Genomic DNA, 20,421 nt, shown 5'->3' on the forward strand with positions numbered 1-20,421 from the left:
TTATTCCTCGCCGTGCCAGGAAGGCGCAACAAATCATCGACGGTATGGTACACCGCCGTGGATCGTTTCTTCTTTATGAGCGCGGTCGTTATGAAGCATCAAGCGCACATATCGCGATCGAAAGTACCGATTTCGCTTTCGTTTCACGACTATATATTTGTCAGTAGCGATCCAAGTCGCCATAGTTTGCAATGGAGATTATTTAGCGCGACTTTAGTGCCAATGGCACCAATGATATCTTTAAAATAAATCGGGATTGATATATCATTCAATAGAAACAAAAAGAACGGAATGCTATAATACGGCATAATATATTACATAACGTAAAAAAATTATAACTCGTTTTAAGTGCACATTTACGCAACGTTGTATTGTTGAATGATCACGTATATAAGGGTACATGCGGAGAGATGTGTATGTCGCAATAAACTGCAGAGCAATTAAAACCGGTAATTGAGATAAGCAGGAACTTAATACTGATGGATTAGATAGTGCGCATAGTAAAGTAAGATGTAGAAATCGCTTCGCGTCATAGATCAGTCGCAAAGATAGGTAGAATAATGCGTTTTGTAAATAGCGATTCACTAGAGAAGGCTCGAACAAAACAATCAATATATGCGAATAAATGCGAAATGATCAATCGATACAAGCATGCATGATACAAGAGCACGTATGTATTGTGCCGTACATGTTATGCGCAAGTAGACAAGTTATATTAAAGCGGATAGTTCTCCAGAAAGGTAAGATATCGCGGTAATATGCTAATAGCGCGTAGGCGTTTTCTGGAAATAAGGAAGCATGCAACATAAAGACAACCACTTTTGGACGCATGGAACTTTTGCATGGAACAGGTACCTGAAACCGACGTAAATTTATAATTGGGTCTTTCGCCCACGCGTAGCGAATATATTATTTCCTCTAACATATTCTAAAATATGTTAAACATTTACTATTCTTTGATATATTACTATTTGCTATTTTACTGGCATAAAAAATTTATTGTTATTGTTACACGCATTTATATATGAGAGAATGTAAGGATATAATTTATAAATGTAACATAATTGTCCCATTGTGTGTGTGTGTGCAAACCATAAATTCTCTCTTTTTAGATTAATATAATATATACATTAAATTAATATGATAATTACGATATATACATTTATGTAAATGCCTCAAAAAATTATGTAAAAATTTAAAAAACAGATAAGAAAGTAGATGTCGAATCGTTATAAGTAGTGTCGTGAAACTTCAGAGCTTGCTATCAAGTTAGGTGACGAGACCTGCATTCGAAGTCGATGGCGATCACCTTTAGCGTTTTCGAATAACGAATGGCCGGAGAACAATCGGAGTACACGCGGGAATCGGCGCGGAGGAACCGCGAATGTATGCGATCGGTCAGGTAGTTCAGTGGACGAGTGGTTTGCCGGTTGGAAGGCAAGTCCGAGCTGCTGGAAGGATGCTGGAGAGGCCGAGTGGTGGCGGCACGGCCGGTGTGGTCAGGTGGCTAGCAAGGACGCGGCAGGCCGTTCACCCGTTCACCCATTCGCCCCCTTCCGCCCCCTCGCCGCCGGCTGCCCCCCTCACCGCCGATCACTATACGTACACGCTGGTATTCACGTATACACGAATACGTACACATACATTTGTAGGCTCATTGCTGATCTCTCTTCCTCTCTTCTCTGACTTATCGTCCCTCGCCCATTCTCTTCTCCTCCAGTATCGCGGTGTTTTCCCCCGCCTCTCCCTACGTTGAGTCGTCTCCGCTCTAGATCCGAACGTGAGCGCAGCCTTAACTAAGTTACCGGTATTTGTACTCCGAGAAATCGCCGGTTACGGCAATGTACTCCCCGTGTAAACACGATAATTGACCCGTTACACTTTGCACCTCGCACGAACGAGAATTTGTTTCTTTAAGGCGATACACACGGTGTGTCCCTCGCGAGAGAGTCGCTTCTTGCATCTCATTTTTATTTCAGCCCGGGGCCTATAATACGCTCGTAAGTGTATTAATGATATCGTGAAAGTACAGTAGAACTCGTGAAATGTAGGGGTTTATGGCGTAATTTTGCGCGAAGTGAAAACGATACTATTAAAGCAACATTATTAGCATTTTATTATAATCGCTACGTCTACTAGAAATTTAAAGAGACACAAATTATAGACGTAAGATACAAAGTGAGAATAGAGCACAACAGAAAAATGGTTTATACATAATGATGATGATTTCGAACAATGAGATTATGCTATGTAGTTCTTCTTTTAATCATTTAAATTGCGACATAAAAACCCAAAGCGGGCACGATTGAAACAGGTTTGCCAGGTTTCGCGTCGATTTATTGGCACGGATATTAACGGCGTATCTCAAAGTCTGCATAAATCTCGGAATCCGGAAAAGAAATCGACGGCGTCAAATCGGGCCAAGATTTCGCCTCGACACGATGATCATCTTTCGATCTTCGACAATAAAATTATCGACAATATTAAAATGAAAATATAACATTTATCATTCGCATATTGGATCACAAAAAATTATCATAAATAAGCGAGACTTCGACCATTCTCGTGTTTGCGCTTGTTCGATTAATTTGTATAAGTTTATGGGATTTATCGTTTCATTCGTCATACCTATAAATATCCGCGTTTCATCGGGATATGACCAAGATGAGCAACGTATTATGATCGCGAGAGCCCTTTACGACAAGCCAAGCTCGTTAATCGCGCGTTCCCCCGCGGCTGGTATCAGCACCACCGCGTAAAACAGCCCATCGACGACTTGCGACGTCACGTTCACGTTAACATCGAGCAAATGCTTGCGGCAATGACGTCACGGATGAAATAATAGACGGCCTCTCGACCTCTCCTTCTCTGCGGTTCTTCCCATCTTCCTCTCTTCAATCGAGGAGTTTCGTACGGTACCTTCAGAAATCGAGAAGAATGAGTGAGCGAGAAAGAGGGGGGGAGAGAAAGAGAGAAAGAAGGAGAAAAGATCCGCTCTCCCGCAGGGAACTAATAACCGGGTTTCACAGGCCTGTCTCTGCTATACACACGCGCGCGTACCCGATTCCACCAGCACAAATCAATAGCGAGGGTCAGGGGGACGAGGGATCGGGGGACGGCGATGTAACCCGGGACGGGTCTGCGAGGCGCGCCCGTCAATGCAGGTAGCCGAACGACGAGGCGGCGGCGCGGTGCGGCTGTTATTAGCTTTCTTTTCTCGTAATACGCGCCCTGTCAGCGGCAGGAAATAAGAAGTATTCCGGCGCAGTTACTTTGTCAGTCGGGAAAGCGACAATAATCGCGGGTCCGCGCATGGTCCCCCCCCTCCGCGACCGTGTACGTTCGTCCACTCCCTCTTTATCCTTCGATGTGTCAACCCCCTTTTTGCTACTTTCTCTCTCTTTCTTCTCATCTCTTTCTGGATGATTCTCAAGAGAAAGAAGAAGGGATCGCGGGAACTGGCTGCCATGCGCGAGCGCGCGTATAAGAGTAGAGAAGTCGATTGAACAGAAATTGAATGATTGGAGGCGCGCCTCGAGGGCGCTTGATTGTTCATTCAAACAACAATCGTAATTGCATTACACGTCACAGCGGGACGAACGGAGATAGAAGGGGGTTATTTGTGAGGAACAGACGAATAGTCGGAATGGCAAACGACGGCGACGGTCCGACAGAGTCCACCAGTCAAGAGTGTCGTCAAGATTGATCTCTACAAAGATTAAAATACCTCGTTTATGTGTCTTGAAGTTTGTATGCATTTAAAACATGACATAATGTCAACAAAACTATTTTATAGATACATGCACAAAAATATTTTTTTAATAAAATGAAAATCTCTCACATACTTTGTTTATCGGATAAACTCTCTCTTTTTCACTTTCATAAAAAGTACGAGTATAAATAGCTTTATCAAACTCGCGGTCCGAATCAACAGATTTATTTGTTTCACAGTAGAGCCAATTCTCCTCGTTGATGGGAACTCGCGTATCGTAGATTCGCGACGAATATTGTATTGGAGGGGTGGCTTTTGCACGTCGATGAGTGGCCACCGCCGAGCACACTTTTCGACTCCTCCATTCGATCGCTTTCGACCAGCGGCGCTATGCTAACGTGATTAGCGCCACGAGTCTCTCAAGCACGTTTCGCATCGGCAGATTGACGATCGATATCGTTTTTTTTAGCGACCTACAGACGACGCGTGCCACGCGCCATCATTAGTCCGTCGAGGACCATTTCGCCGTTGGATGCGACGTTCTTGTTTCCGTTCGACTCTACTTCGCCTCGTTTAATTGTGCCGCGGTGTTCTGCTTATACGCGATTTGTTCAAGCGCAAGAAAATGCCGCTCTAATAGTCCTTGTTTATTCGTGCAATTGTGGTTTTCCGCTATGCACAGGTAAATATCTTCGATTACCTATATTTGTTACATGTTAAAAATGTATGTGCACGCGGTAAATTTTATTTTTTATTACTATTTTTTAATCTAGATTTTCAATAAATTTGCTCCATATTTCTTTTTTTTTATAATTTTGATTTTATATATATTGTATATAAATAAAATTTAAACAACAATAAAATAAGCCAAAAAGAATTAAAGTATAATATTCTCCTCAATGTTTTATCATTTCGGTATTACAAGTTTTTCATTTTTATACATTGAATATATTTGACAGGCAGACAAGAATAAAAATTTGTAAATTACACGGTTGCGTAATCTTCCCCTGTGTGGATTATTCGCGGTTTCGTCGGTGGCATTTCGTGGCATCCGCATTGAGCTAAGCTCATTGTCAGTTTGCAAATTATGGGGCTAGCTACTTCGCGAGTCTCTTGAAATCGATGTATTGCTCGACGCGACGCGTATATGCCTCAAGACTCCTCGAACAAACGCCGTCCGACATAAAGGAGGAGGTGAGGAGGAAACTAATGATTTGCTCAGTTAATATTTGTTCAGCTATATGTTCCTTTTCGAGTCGCTTCCTAAATCGAGGTTGACGTATTGTTACTGCCGTACGTTGTGATTAACATAATAATGCAAATACAATGACACGGCGAGCTTGACGGCCCGGGCAGTGTTTGAGCAGGTGAAAATTCCACCATGGCCGCGCGCAGTTGCGTAGGCGCCGATATGCGTTGAAACGCGCAAGGCTTCTCCGCAATTGTCTATATGCGTCCGTGTAACGTGTACACATCGTATATAACGAGTAACAATTGTTTTCTAATTCAATTAGTAGAACCTTGCGAATTTTCGTCGCGACCCGTCCACGAAAGAACAATTCACATACATGCTTTCTTCGCCATTTCTCTTATCGACGTTCGTAGACTCCATCTAACATTGACTTTGCTAAATGCACATAAACAGCAAAAGCTTAAAAATCTTCATCGCCAGACGGGTGATATAAATTCCGACTAATGTTAGAAATGATGTATCTGCCGTTGTATTGAGTCAATCATCAGAGACATAAATTCGTAGGTCCATTTGATGGCAAAGGTTTGTGGACTTTGAAGTGCTAGTGCCGCGTGAAGGTATATCAATTTATCCTAACACATGTGCATCTCGTGTCAACAACGCTGGAAACGCGCTGGTCTTACGGTTTCAGGTTTATAAAACGGCAATGCTCCGCGATATATCGATGAAAAAACGATCAGGCCGTGGCTCAAAGAGTGGCTTTTATCTCCCGCTGAAAGCGTCTGCTGCCAAGAAAAATGTATACCGGAGATTTCTCATTTCCAGGTAATTAATTTACAATGAACCGGACGAAAGGGGAACTAATCCTTGTTCGAGGGTTATTTATGGAGTCGAGCCTCCATTGAGATCACCGCTTGCTCCCTTTACCACAAAGAACAAACGCTCGGCCGAGAAGATCATTCTTTCTTCCGCAACAGAAATCTTTCCCAGACCGCACTCAGATTATAACGAAATGTATTTTTAGTATCCTAAAAAATCTTCGGTGAATTTATCTTCTAGCAAATAGAAATCCATGACCAAAAGAAAAGAGACAGCTTACTTCACCGCTTTGGGTAATTAAATTTTGCTAACTATAGATTGTCTCAGAAAAAGCGATCAGAATGCTGAAATGCAGTGCAACGAGAATGTGCCTCTTTGACTGTTTATACGATCCAGCAATTGATTGAATCGCCTTGACACAAAAAGAGGAAAGAAACAAATCGAACTCGAGCTCGGGACAATTCCGAAGCTTTGGCTGAGGACACTCTACGGCGGGATGGCAATCAGTACCAGTTCTGAAACGGGCATATACATACAGACGGCGGCGCACTTAATCGTAAAAAATAATTACGAGCAGGCGCGGAGGAAAAGAGCGCAAACGGAGAAAAAGCATGCAGTCCGGATGCTGGCCGGAAAATGACAATCACTAGGCGCGGGGCCGTTTCCTCTGTCTGACGTCAATCTAGTCGGTCGGAGGCTTACTGCGTCCCGCGGGGAGGCAGACGGAGGAACAGGAGTGGATTAGCGGCAGGGGGGTTGGGAACAGAGAGAAAGAGAGAGAAAGAGAGAGAGAGCCTCTGGCGCATTCGCCCTTCGTCAATTTACCGGCCGATCTCTCAGCCGAGACTGAAATTTCATCGACCTTCGAGTGCAAGAGGGTGTTTTTCTCCCCTTGCTCCCTCACCTCCGTTCCATCGACTCCTCCAACCCCGCCTTCGTAACTGCGCTCGTGCTCGCTTTCGTCATTCGATAATCGTCCCATCGACGACGGGGCGTCCCGACAGGTGTCCACCAAGGACACCTCGGTCCGATCCCCGAGTGTGTCTTCACGTGATGGCGTCGCAGGTGACGTAACTCGCATACCAGCGTGACTTCGCGCGTACTTCACATTTACGATGCCCATGGTCTCGCTTACGATGAGGTATAATGTATACTCGCTATCTACCAACGCAAAAACGAAACATGGTACTTGATTCCACCATCGTGACGTCGTCTAGGGTTAGACACGTAATCTTTCTTCCATCTTTGATAACGATAAGAACAAACGGTATGGCTGTAATTATATGTTAAGCTCTTTTTCATGTCCACTCGTTATACATACATCTTCTCAATATTTCTTCTTAATAGATCACAGAAGTTTCAGAAGCCAACTATCGCGAAAAGAAAATAATTATGACTATTGTTAATTTATCAGTTTAAAAAAAATCGTCAGTTCCTTCAATCTTAATTTTAAGAATGCTTAAATTAAATTTTTCACTATTCTTATTATTATATAATTGCTTCCTCATAGAGGAAGCTTTGTGATGGTGAAAAATTTTTTTTCGAGATTTTGATGGAAATAGGTTTAGAATGTTCCAAAATGTCAAAAAATCATATTAGTAAAAAATGTCCGGAAGTATGTATGTACGTGTGTGTGTATGGATTTTTTGTACACGCATCTACTTCTACAATTTTTTAGATATCAAGATGCATTTTTTTTTAATCGATAGAGTATCATAGAAAGTATGTTCTCCTCAAATTTTATTAAAATCGGTTGACTGGTATAGATTTTATTTACTCAAAAATTAGAAGAATAAAAAAAAACGGTTTCCAGAAAATCGGTAACAAAAAACTATACACTCTATAGTACTCCCCGGAAAATTCTACCCCTATTTCATATACAATTCGTTAAGATTTGGTTAATTAATTCTGGAGTTATAGAAATTTCGGTAAATTTGACACATACACACATCAGAGTTGAGAGACCTGTATGTAAGACCGTGATCTTAAGACATCACTTCCTCTATGAGGAAGCCAAGTGCAAATTTCTAAATTGCACTTTTTTTTGCTTTATCCGTACGATATACTTGAACATAAAACCAGCGCAGTAAAACTGTATATATATATATATATATATATATATATATATATATATAATTTATATATATTTTTTAAATATATATATGTAGTAAAATATGTATAATATAAAATACGCGATTAAAAAATATAAATTTAACAATGTACGTAGGTAATATAGGTAAATCACGTTTCCAATGGTCAATTATCAAAATCTTAATGAAATATAAATATTTATCAACATTCCAAGCGGATAATTAATATTGCGCATTATAATTTTTTTAATTAGGCTAGCAAATACAATAATAATTGTGAAAAAGAAATTAGATATGTTAGCTTATTATAACTTTATCTTAAAGTTCATTAAACGAATATATTTATTTAATGCGATATAACCAGTATATATATAGAGTGTGGATAGTTTTATGAATAAAACATCAGTAATATGTTAGAGTTTTCGTATGTTTTGCGAAGGATATGCCTTAATAGCGCTAATGATAGATCGTCTTAAGCGATAAGTATCATTTATAATATACAAATGTTTCATAAACAAATAAATAAAGATTGTCTCATTTTTCTTACACAAATACCTACCTTACATAAATAAAAAAATTATCAGTTTTTTAATCTTTTTTATGCTATATTTTTACATCGATTATTATAACTATGTTATTGGTCCAGAAAGATTCTTATTAAACTAGCAGCAATAAAAAAAATCCTGCATAATTGACAAATACAAATTATGATGTATTATAAGTATAGATAAAAAAAATGAAAGAAGTTAAGTCAGTGAAAAAAGATGTATGCAATCTATTAGTAAGAAAACGATTTGTAGTTTAAAAAAGCGAAATAAAAACAACCCATTAAAATTTTTAAATGTGCTGAAATACATTCACAGCTTACAGAACGATTGAACAAGGCAAAACAATATAGAAAAGCATAATAAGCTGAGCAGAATATACTTTATTTGATAAGAAACCGTGGATCAATATTTGAATTATGCTACAAAGCAGTTTTTCTCCGCACAGATGATTAATTCATTCACATTTGATAGCTTCGTTGCTCTTCTTTCGCTATTCGGTCGGAAACGGATAAAACATCGCGCGACAGATGGATAACGTTTTATACTCTGAATCAGCTTACTACGCCTATTGTCCATCGTTTTCCGAGTCAGTCGAGACAATATCAAAGCCGCTGCTGCTGGCCGCGCGCGCTAGTTTCCCGTATAACGAAGGCAATGCCACGCCACGTTGTTGGCGTTTAAAAGTCTGGGAGCAGTTCCTTATTAGTTATTAGTATACGCTCCGGTGAGGGGCAAATGAAATGGTTTACAAACGCGAGAGCAAGAATAGAGACGGAGTCTTGAATGGGGGCCTTTGAATTACTGGTGGCCGCTTGTTTTGTATAGACACATAATGTATACGTATTCACGCAAACCCGCTCGTTTGTGCGTTGCCCGTGCACGCATGTGTGTATGCGATTTCGGTGTGTATGTACATGCGTCGCGTCTCGACAAGTAATATATAAGTATGGCGGGTGCGAGAGCCCGCTTGCGCGGACTTGTACACACAGAACCGTGAAGTCCGTGCAAAGAGAAGAGATACGAGAGGTTGGCCATTCCACCACCAGCACCATCCATCGTTGCGGTCCTTCCGTCACCCTTACCGTCTTTTTCAACTCCCCATCCCCCAATCTCTCGCAACCTGCTGAAAAGTCTTGCGCCAAGTTCTACGCCCTGTCATCTTTTGAAAAGAATAATATCTAAGAATAATAACATTAGCAATTCTATGATCGCTACCTTTATTTATACGTACCGTTCTTGCTACCGACTCTATTATCCTCTATTCGCATTCTCGCGCGACACACACACACACACACACACACACACACACTACACAAGAATGACATAACCTCACTGTTCGAATGCTAACAAATTTTTAATTGGTAGTGGCTAGACAACGGCTAGCTAATTTTTTTAGCTGTAAAATCAGATTGGCTAGATCAATTTCCGCTCAGGTTGCTATGAGTACACAAAAGTTGTGCTATCTGATTAATTGACTAATATAAATCATATAGGTCTTAATTCTTCTCAAAATCACTTTCTAATATAATATAGAATGACAGTTGTGAAGACGCTATCAAGAATAACATAACCTCATTTTTCGAATGCTAACAAATTTTTAATTACTAGTAGCTAGACAACGGCTGGCTAATTTTTTGAAAGTTTCCAGCGCCATATATTCTAATATTTACCGTGCAGGGGCTAGAAAAGTACTAGATAGCGAAAAATTATTCAGACATAACCTCACTTTTCGAATGCTAACAAATTTTTAATTACTAGTGGCTAGACAACGGCTGGCTAATTTTTTGAAAGTTTCCAGCGCCATCTATTCTAATATTTACCGTGCAGGGGCTATATAGAAAAGTACTAGACAGCGAAGAATTATTCATAAATTATAGCTAGTGCTAAGCTAGTCAATGGCTAGGTAACATATCTAGCCTGCGTGATCCAGCCATTAGCTGTAAACTCAGATTGGCTAGACCAATTTCCACTCGGGCATATACATATACACGTGACACATGGACGGCGGGTCCATAATACACAGATATAGAATGCGTCAGAGTTACCATCTTCCTCTTTATAATTTTTAAACAAGCACTAATGAGTAATCTCTTTTCTAAAGAAATATCATTATCAATTGTGTTCTTACTTTCTGTATAATAAGTTTCTTTGCTGTAATAAGTTTGAGAGGGCCATTCGTTAATTTCTATGTACAGAAAGCTTAAAATGCAGTATCTCTGGTCCCTACAAGTAATAATTCTAAACCACCCCGTGCGTTATGTAACGTGTAGGGTGGAAAGAAAGCCCGACATTGCGGGCGGAGAAGCCGCGACGGTGTGGCGGCGAACGTCGCCTTGTTACAAAATACTTTAATTAATGACTCCTCAGAACAAATTTACCTTCATTATTAGCACATTCATGCCGGGCGACGTGGCCGCGCCGCGTACATGAACGCGCGCACGCAACACGTGTATCCGAGAGGCACAAAGCCGGCATTGTATGGAGCCACTCATAAAAGACGCCTGTTCTTGCGCGGGCTTTAAATAATTCAATTCACCGAATGCTCTTCCTCCACCGACTGCATCGCTGCCTTTTGCTGCCTTCTCGCCGGAAGAAGCACAACGCGAAAAATGGAGGAGGATAGCGGCGAGAAGAAGGAAAGAACGGAAAAGGGGAAGTGGAGGAAAGAAACGCAAGATAAACGACATCATAAACGATGAATGATATTAGATCACGTTAGGTGGTCTGATAGCGGCAGGATTGATCGATGTCGTCAAAATTATCAATCGATTATACTTAAAGTATGAATAACGGCGAAGATGTAACTAAACTCTAGATATCGACTATGTTAAATTGTAAAATATACTTGATAAGTTCCGAGAATGTAGCTGCTACTCGAATATAATTAATTACATGTCTTATATCGCGCTACGGTATTTCATAGCGGTATTACAGACACACAGAGAAAGAATACGTGGAATAGGTAGCAAATTTGACACACTAGCTTCAGCGGATCGTAACAATACTATTCTCTACAACGTGTACCGCGCATAATTACAAGTTAAAAACGAAATCATATACCGACGAGCAAATGCCCAGTCGCAAAAGCTTACAAGATGAATGCCGAACAACGTGCACAATAGCTCTTCTGTTCGTATCCTTCGTACGTCTAGACTAGAGAGTTAATAAAGCGTGTAAAGAGAAAAGACTGACAACATGCTCGTTTCTTATCCGAGCTAATTATTCACGCGTGCTTAAGAAATGAGGTTCGAAAAACCATTCAAACGGTACTCAAGAATATTTTCAGTTTCAGAAACACATTATGTTTAATATGAAGAAGTACAGTCTAATTTTTTTATATGTATTTTGTTTCTGAGAAATAAAAGTACTACATATTACACATATATAATTTCATTTTTGTCTGCACGTTTGTGCAGTCCCGAATTTCCGAGAGGAACGCTTTTCGTACGCTTCTAGAAACCTTCTCCGCATCGTCACGGTATCCCCTAAACAGGTGCTCTCGAAACGAACGTTTCGCCGCGGAGAAAGTCTCGTCAGCGGCCGTGGCTAAGCGAACGAGCGAAGCGGTTCAGAGGCGCGCGCGCGAGCGCATTTTCCGGGATTGCGGCGGCTGCCGCGAGAAAAAGGGTGAACAGCGTGGACGGAATGGAGATGAGCGGCACAAGAAACGAAACAGGCAAGAGAGATAGAACGGCGCGGAGATGGTTAGCGAGGGTGGCAGGGGGAGCGATGAGCGCGGAGACGGAAGAAGAGGAGCACAAGAGGAGGAACGGAGCGGGAGGCGAGGAGAGGAAAATACTACACAAACGGCAGAGAAGAGCATTGGGAACGGAGCACAAGAGCATGCACGGGCTCGAGGCGAGGGAGAAGAGCCGAGCCTCCGCTCGTTCCGGCCTCTAGCCAGACAAACGGCCCTTCGCCCGACGTAGAAGTCGCGCGCTTTTTGCGGCGCTCGTTCAAGTTTACATTTACGGACTGATCCCCTTACCCGTTGTCACCGGACGCTCCGCTCCGCTCGTTCGTTCGTTCACTCGCTCGCTCGCTCGCTCGCATTACTGACTTGTATGCAGATGCACCCGCCGGCACCGCCGCGCCAGTGATTATCGCAGCTCGCGGCGTACGAGTCGCTCGCCCTATATAACGATGAGAACAATGCCCTGCCGGGTGTGAGGACATTAATGCGCGGCTTCTGTCCAGCTTGATAGAAAGGCGGCGCAGACCCAGCTCGCTACAGGTGTCGCGGCTCAATGATAATTGGGCGGAGAAACTGTCGTGCGTCAAGCGACGCGTATGGCCTTCTATGTCCGCAACCCTTTCCAGTCGCGTGCATGCGCGATTAAAATACGCAAATGCCGACAGGAGTCCCGATCGAATGGCCGGTAAAATAAATTATAATATATACGTGTCACAACGGAAAATCGCATGACTGAACATCATCTCCAATAAAAGTGATTAGATCTAATCCTGGAAATACCTGGTAAAATTAAATGGTCGGCCTACTATTTTCCTGAGATTCCAATTTATGCATAAATTTTATATAATGAAATAAATCGTTTATGTCTAAATTTCCTGACTAATAGACTGTGGTTGAATGTTTAGTTCCCGTTATGTTCCATTGCAGATACTTAATAGTATCAAAGTTGCCAGCGCAAGACGAAAAAGATCTTATAATTGCTGCTTTTTTTCAGACTGTGCAATAATAATTTCTGTCTTGTACGTTTTCACCGGAAACATCAAGTGGTATAATGTTTATAATAAAGGTCACGCGTTTTTGCCTTCTTATAAATTCGAGCTATCGAATTATGGAGACTGTTTCACAGTAACTGCATTTGATAAAGCAAGTTTAATTAATATGTTAATTTCTATACTAGAAGCGGGCGAGAAACGCAATAATAAAACTGATTAAATGTTTCACTTTACCTATCAAATAAATTGAAGAAAGCAAAATTCGCACTATATTGATAAAAGCAACTCCGCGTATTCATAAACAACTTTTATAATATGTTTCGGTTACTTATCATTACGTTTTATGCATTTTACATTTCAGAAAAAGTCTACTATTCAGAATGTTATTTCGTTATTAATGGAAAAAAATGCACAAAATGATACGCGACAAAATAAAACAGGTGATAAACAGGTAGCAAATTTATTATAAAAATGAATAGATAGGTATTCGAACAGCAAATCTTATGTAACACGAAAATATCTTACTTTCTCTGCTACGTAAAACTTTTGATTAAATCAAATTAAATATAAAAAAAAAATAATATTTCCCAAAAACTGATTATCTATTTTAATAGAAAAAAACCTTTATCCGCCAACGATTAAAAAACGAATAGGATCATTTATTGCTCGACTACCTGGCTACAATATAATTTGGTGCACCGATCTATTTTATAATGCTGTATAAATATAAGTCAAGATATCAGGTAAGATTGAGTAGTCTATTAAAGATTCCTTTTTTTTTTAAGAAAATGGGAAAGATATAAAAATTAGTTTGTTATGCATCAGTTTTATCGACGATATACATTATAATTTTTCTTTCGAGAAGTCAATATTTAAACGATTAAAGAAAGTTGTATAACATTATTAATTAATAGTTTTACTGATTTCTTTGCTCATTTTTAATAACTTTGCAATTAATAGAAAAAATTTATACATCTTTTCCATTTTCTTACAAAACTTTGAAATTCTATAACTATAAATTTTATAAATACAAGAACGTTTAAGTATATATTAAAAGATGAAAAACAAGGTAAAGAATTAAAGTCTTAAACCTTGTTAGTCTTGATATATCTAAAATGCTCATAAACGATTTTATCTCATATTCTATATTTGCTAATGATTAGAATGCAAGAAGAATGACTTTGTAAAAAGAGATGGTGGCACAACAAGAGATGATGAATCGGCAGGTGGCAAGGAATTAGTGAAGAACGAAGAGCTTGCTGCCCGTCAATTACATAATCAACGGATGATATCGAGAATGATAATGCGTAACGAGTGGCGAACCAACAGGCTGCCTCCGAACTGGTTCGAGGGTGTAACGATTCTTTTTCGTCCCCTGATGCTCTTGGTCGGACGGAGGGAAATAAAAATGCGATTCACCTCAGCGAAGAGTCAAGTCGTCGGTCGGACTCTTTATTTACTTTATTATAGGCTGCGCTAACGGTATCGGTCGCATCACCGCCGTCTTGTTGCCCTCTTCTTTTGCCTTTTTACGAATATCCGATAATTGCGTCTCTCGAGTGGCGGCAATGCGGCGAAGATCTAATATTTGCTTTCCTTTCCAGACAACGACTTTAGATAATTGCTAGTATTTATTTGTCATAATCCGCAAACGAGAACAAACATTTAATAAATATTGTTTCCAATATTGTATGCAAAATGTAAAAAAAAAAGATGAAATAATTTAATCACATAGCAATGTCTAATACAACGTTCGAGTTATTTCGTGTACAATGTTCTTTTTTAAATATTAAATCAAATTAAAACTTAAGTGAGATAATGAGTAAGTGAATTGAAACTTGTTTCTTATACAATTATACGAACACTCTTATATATAACACACACACACACACACACACACATACAATATTATTTAGACTGATCAGACTTATTTAGAGAAATCCAAAGTTATTTTCACGTCGTGTCTCTTTGACAGAATACTCATCTTATAAGTTGCATCATATTTCAAGAAAGCAATTAAGAAATATTGTTTCTACTCGTAGATACACGATGACAGAAATGATACACGTGGCGCGATCTACATTGATCGCGCCACGTGTATCATTTCAAGAGGTTTATTTTGTATAGAGTTTACAAAATGAGCTCGGTGAAGACATCTGTCAATCATTGTTTTCTATGAAACATAGAAGAATGTAGCGCAATGTGCATTGACAGTTACATATTCATTTTCAGCTACGTAACTCGTCAATTCAAATTCAATTTTTGCATGGAACTTTGTCAGTTTCAGTGCGACGTTAAGATATTAAGACATTTACATTTCACATACAATACAATAAGTCTGCGCAATTTTTTGCGCGGGAAATATCTTTTCGAAGTCGTCTCGATGTATATTCATATGCGCACATTGTCATGTATTTCTTTGCAAACGGGAGAATAATATACCGTAATAGTTCTAGTAATTCCAAAAGACGTTACACCGTTACATCATGTCCATTGTGCTTAATGATTAGCCAAAAAGTAACTTTTATCCGAGTGCGGCATATTGACGGAGCGGTTCTCCGACTATTTTGTATCGAAATAATTTTCACGTTTAGTGATCGAAATATCTTCACGATTGTCCATTTACGAAAGCAGTCACCGATACGATACATCCGTCTGTATATCTTTAATCGCTGTACGTTCGTAACTTTATTCCATCAGTCACGGATCCAAAACGTCTCGTGCAAAAAAGCAACGCATTAACAACGAGCAATCCCCCTCATTATTGTTTTAAGGTGTCTCAAATCGGTGATCTCTCAGCAGAGAAGAAAAAGATAAAGCGGAAATCGTCTTAATGGAGCAGGACGAAGAGAAAGAAAAAACACACGAGCATGACGCTCGCGCGTAGGTGCCAACAATTTATTGCCCATCACGCCTCAGTTGCTTAAGCCAAGCCACCTATGTTGGCTTTAAAGGTCTACGAAATGTTGGGACATTATTTTCGATGATTATACCGCAATTCTTTGATTAGGAGCCGCTTCTCCGCTTGGCATGTCTCCTTATTACGACGATCGCACGCATTAAATTCCTATCAAATTGTTGGAGAAACGGGCAGCAGCATGAGCTTCAGAATAAAGGAGAAAGAACAGAGAAAGAAGTGGGGAGAGGGGAGGAGATGGAGTGCGTTTCGAAATTCGTAACGATAATTTATATGGGTTCCGACCGAACTCACGGTCCCTCGTCACGATAAGATTGGAAGGTTAGGGGCCTTTATATGAGATACACAAAATATCTAAGTGCTGGATAACAGCTTCCACAAAAGGTTAAAACCGATTTTCTGTGGGCGCGAGATAGAAATTTACTTATATTGCCTTAATTTCGTCCAATAAGAATCTATTAACAAAGTTCGATTGATAAGGATAATTCGATTAACGCGCAGACAGTCTATTTACATAACACTCGCTTTCACCTAGAAATAAATTAATAACCCATAAATATTCGTAATTGAATCGTTGAATCGGATTTAATCGCGGTTCTTATCTGTAGCTAATATAAAATCACTCGGGAGACGCTTCCGATCATAAACGCGCGATTTCTCGCGGTTACTAACAATAAGTGCCGCATAAAATATACACTTTCTCCGAATATTAACCTTTGATGACATCGCGATTCCAACAAAGTCACGTATTATATTTTTTATCTGTGCTAAAAATCTGCGCTACCCGTTTGAACCAAAAGTTATATCTCTTTCTTTTTCAAGAGTTATTCCTCCGGAATAATTAATTCTAATTTTAGCAACATGTAGTACCGCGAAAAAGAGATTGATGGAAGTGTTGGAGAGAGATCGCGCGGCCCAAATACAATGCCTGTACAAGAAAAGGCAGGGGAAGGCATGCCGGACCGACGGATGGAGGCGAAAGAGAGATCGAGAGCAGCCGGCCCGGAGCTACGGAACATTTAACCGAACAAAAGAAGCCACTATAGGCAGCAACGTCCGACGCGACGGCGCGTTTCATAAAGATACGAATTTATCGCCACCGTGCCCGAAAAGGGGCTCGCCGCGCCGACAACGACGAGCTCAGGCCGCGACAAAAATACGAGCCCTTTATAGCTTCAACACCTTGCCGCCTAGCACCGATTCCACGGTGTCACGCATTACCCACATTCGAAGAACGAGTTCTCACGCGGGAATTTCCAAATTAAACTTCGTCACGCGAAAAGAGCGCGCGCTGCCGATCGAACTCGCGAATGTGTAACGGAAGTTTTCAAGTACTCCCTTTTGGAGAATTGCACAAGTTTTGTGTGTGAGTGCATGTGTATTTATATGCACTACATTTTTATATTATTGTAATTTAGTCCAATACCAAACAAAATATCTCACGCGCGTCTATATCAGAAGGAATGTTTTCTGCTAAATTACAAGCTGACGAAGCTGCACGCAAGACGTTCAACTGTTATAAACTTCGAGATGGATCGACATCCGAAGTCCTGCTATCTCTCTTTCACAATTTCATTTATAGTCAATTACATCGCGTGCAAACGATGTCGTAAATTACACTTTTGCGTCGTGTCTTATCAATTGCGCATAATTCTCGCGGCGGAGCACATTACGGCCGGGAATGTATGCAGGGAGATTTATTGGTCAGGACGGTTTCTATCGGTCTAGCGCCTCCTTCGATCATTCAGTGATGTATGAAAGTAACCAACTCTCTTTGCTTTATGTCGTTTCGTTCACCACGCGGGAGCGATGCGAGATGGCGTGAGGTCAAGTGGCAATCAACAATTCGATCGACAAGGTGCGAATCGCATCGCGCGTACATCGGCACGCCACTTTAACGATGTCTTCGGGAGTTTATTAACAGCGCGACATACAATATTTATATTTCACTGCCGTGTCAAACCGTGGACAGTTCCCACAAATAATCGAGACATCTTAGTCGTTCACATTGGAGCGAATATATTCGTGGGTGAGCCAACTATCTTTGGCATTCTGTTACTTCGAATAATTCAATACCAATTCTCCAAGATATTATTATTCGTAAAATCTGACGTGTGGTTTTCACTTTATGTTTCAAAATCGACCACTCTGTCGCTATACGGACAGATAGCAAAGTCAGCGTACATCCGTGGTCCATGGAGGCTCCGTGCAATAATCTGGCTGTCTACCAGGCAGGTCGGTGACAGCAGCTGGTCGCGATCCAGCATCGGACGCTTCCAATCTTGCTGCCCCCCTCCCTCCGCGCTGTTGCAAGAACTGCTCCGCTTCTGTCCGTCCTCTTTCGTTCTCGCTCTATCTTGCCAGCTCCCTCTTATCCCCCTCTTTATCTTCCGTTTCTTCCTGTCCTCCCTTTCTCTCTTTTTCTCTTTCTTTTCGGTCCCCCTTCCATCTTCTCCCTTTCCGTGCCGCGACTCGAGTCTACCCTGATTTACGCCCGTTCACCTGCTCATCCGTTTCAAGAGTGCCCCACTTGCGCCTCTCTTTCCGGCTGCCTCGCGCGCTTCATGAAGCAATCGGGGACGTAGCAGCCTGACATTATTATCCCGAGTCCGACTATCGAGAGCCATATTAGAAATCTTTGTATTACGAACTCATTAGTCGTTGTATACGCTGTTGCGATCCGTCCGGCTTGCAGCGCCTCGTATTTATTACGTGCGCGGCCCGGTATTTGTAACGTGATCGCGTGTTAGATCAATCGGGGCGAACCGACGGCTCGCAGCCGAGCTAAAAGTCGACCGTTAATGATTTCGTCGGGACACGCGAGATGATAATTCCGGCAAACAAAGTAATCGCTAATTGAACGTTACGCTAACGAACAGGAGTCGCGGGTAAGCGAAAACGCACGCCATTCTATTGCGCTGACTGTATCTTTGTTCGAGATAACGAACAAAATGAATAAACAATGGATATAATATGATGCCGAGTAATACCCCGCAGCGAAAATATCTTTGCGTTAAATACGCAATTAGATATAACTGATATAACTGCTTAATAATTTCCCTCTCCGTTACGGCGGATAAGCATAGAATGCACGAATACCGCCACCAGCTCTGAACAGCCTTTAGGCTATTTGCAGTTTCCGCCAATTTCTCTTAATTAACTAAAGTATGATAATTGCTGAATTCAACAAAAAGGCATATCTCACGTGTCGCAAATCACTTTTTCTCAGAAAATACTGTCACCTATAATGTCGCATTTTAACATTATTTATAGAATACGCGCTCATCTCTAATAAACTGGACAAAAATATATTGATAAATTGACGTTAAAAAATTTTAAAAATGGTAATCTTAAAATGGTGCCAACTAAAATCGATGCCAATTTAATCGAATAAATAGTGAATTTGCATAAAATAAAGAATATTTCGGTGAATCTCATAAAAAAAATTTATGACAGGATGTATATATATATAGTAGCTCTACTGTGATCGAAGATAATCGGTTTATAACCAACAGCCAATTAAAAAAATACAAGTTTCGTAGAAATATAAGAAGATATAACGGTATAAAAGACTAAAGTATAACGAGCATCTGTCAACGATACAGCTAATCTCATGGGATTCGATTCCCGTAACTCCACGTGTATCCGCAGCTCGTTAATAACTATTCGAATGACGTTCTACTATTCGAAACTTTCAGTCGTCATGAATAATCGAAATATTCTGCTAGAACACAACGAACCTCGTGCATCCCGGAGAAATCGGATGCGGCATAAAATTCGTTCCTCTTCAAACGGTGATATCAATGGCATCGCTCGAATCATACTTGACGAATATTTCATCGTTACTTAAGGCTAAATAAATGGAACATTTTAACGTAATCATAAAATTGATGTGATTTCGGCCGGCCGAGCAATAAACACGTCATGATAGACAATAATATAAAGTGCTGTTGTTGTGTTCCGAAATAGTAAATGCTCTTGGAACGCATAACCGCGTTATATGATCGTATAATATGACATCATATTCATTATAAACACGCAAAAATTATTTCTGCGCATGAAGTGCCAATATTGTATTTCCGCTTACGGGGAGAGGATGCGATCGTTAAGGCACCGGATAAAATGCTAACGTAACCATTTAGGTTGCCACGGCGATTACGTGCTGTAACGCTGCTAAAGCGAGCACAAGACTGTTATAAAAAGAATGTATAATATTTCGAGAAAGTGGATATATCAGAATAAGCAAATTCCAATTTTACCCGATGTATGCAGATCTCTTTTCTTCATATTAATTAAACGATACAATCGTTACGCGTGTCTACTAGTAACTAGATAATATAGCGTGACGTGCCAAAGCGTAAACTCGTGTAACACCATATATAATAGTGCATCTTTGAGTAATTTCATCGGCGTTAGTGCTATACGGTACTACTACCGCGCGCTCGTAAAGAGCGTCG

General features: G+C 40.5%; 1 protein-coding gene across 2 annotated transcripts in view; it reads right to left on the reverse strand.

The window, feature by feature from the left end:
- The window catches only part of Sox102f (transcription factor Sox102F), a 148,020-nt gene that overhangs the window by 120,027 nt on the left and 7,572 nt on the right, over window positions 1-20,421 (reverse strand). Inside the window, exon 1 of one of the 2 annotated variants that reach the window (XM_077416061.1) lies at window positions 19,705-19,805. The exons of the other annotated variant lie outside the window; for it this stretch is intronic. Within the exon in view, the coding sequence (XP_077272187.1) occupies window positions 19,705-19,713 (9 nt within the window). The 5' untranslated portion in view covers window positions 19,714-19,805. Of the gene's footprint in view, window positions 1-19,704; window positions 19,806-20,421 lie in introns of those variants that run through there. 2 annotated transcript variants of the gene reach the window in all.

The sequence above is a fragment of the Temnothorax americanus genome, unplaced genomic scaffold, assembly GCF_048541705.1.
Source record: "Temnothorax americanus isolate GAGA-0224 unplaced genomic scaffold, ASM4854170v1 Scaffold41, whole genome shotgun sequence".
Classification (NCBI taxonomy): Eukaryota; Metazoa; Arthropoda; class Insecta; order Hymenoptera; family Formicidae; genus Temnothorax; species Temnothorax americanus.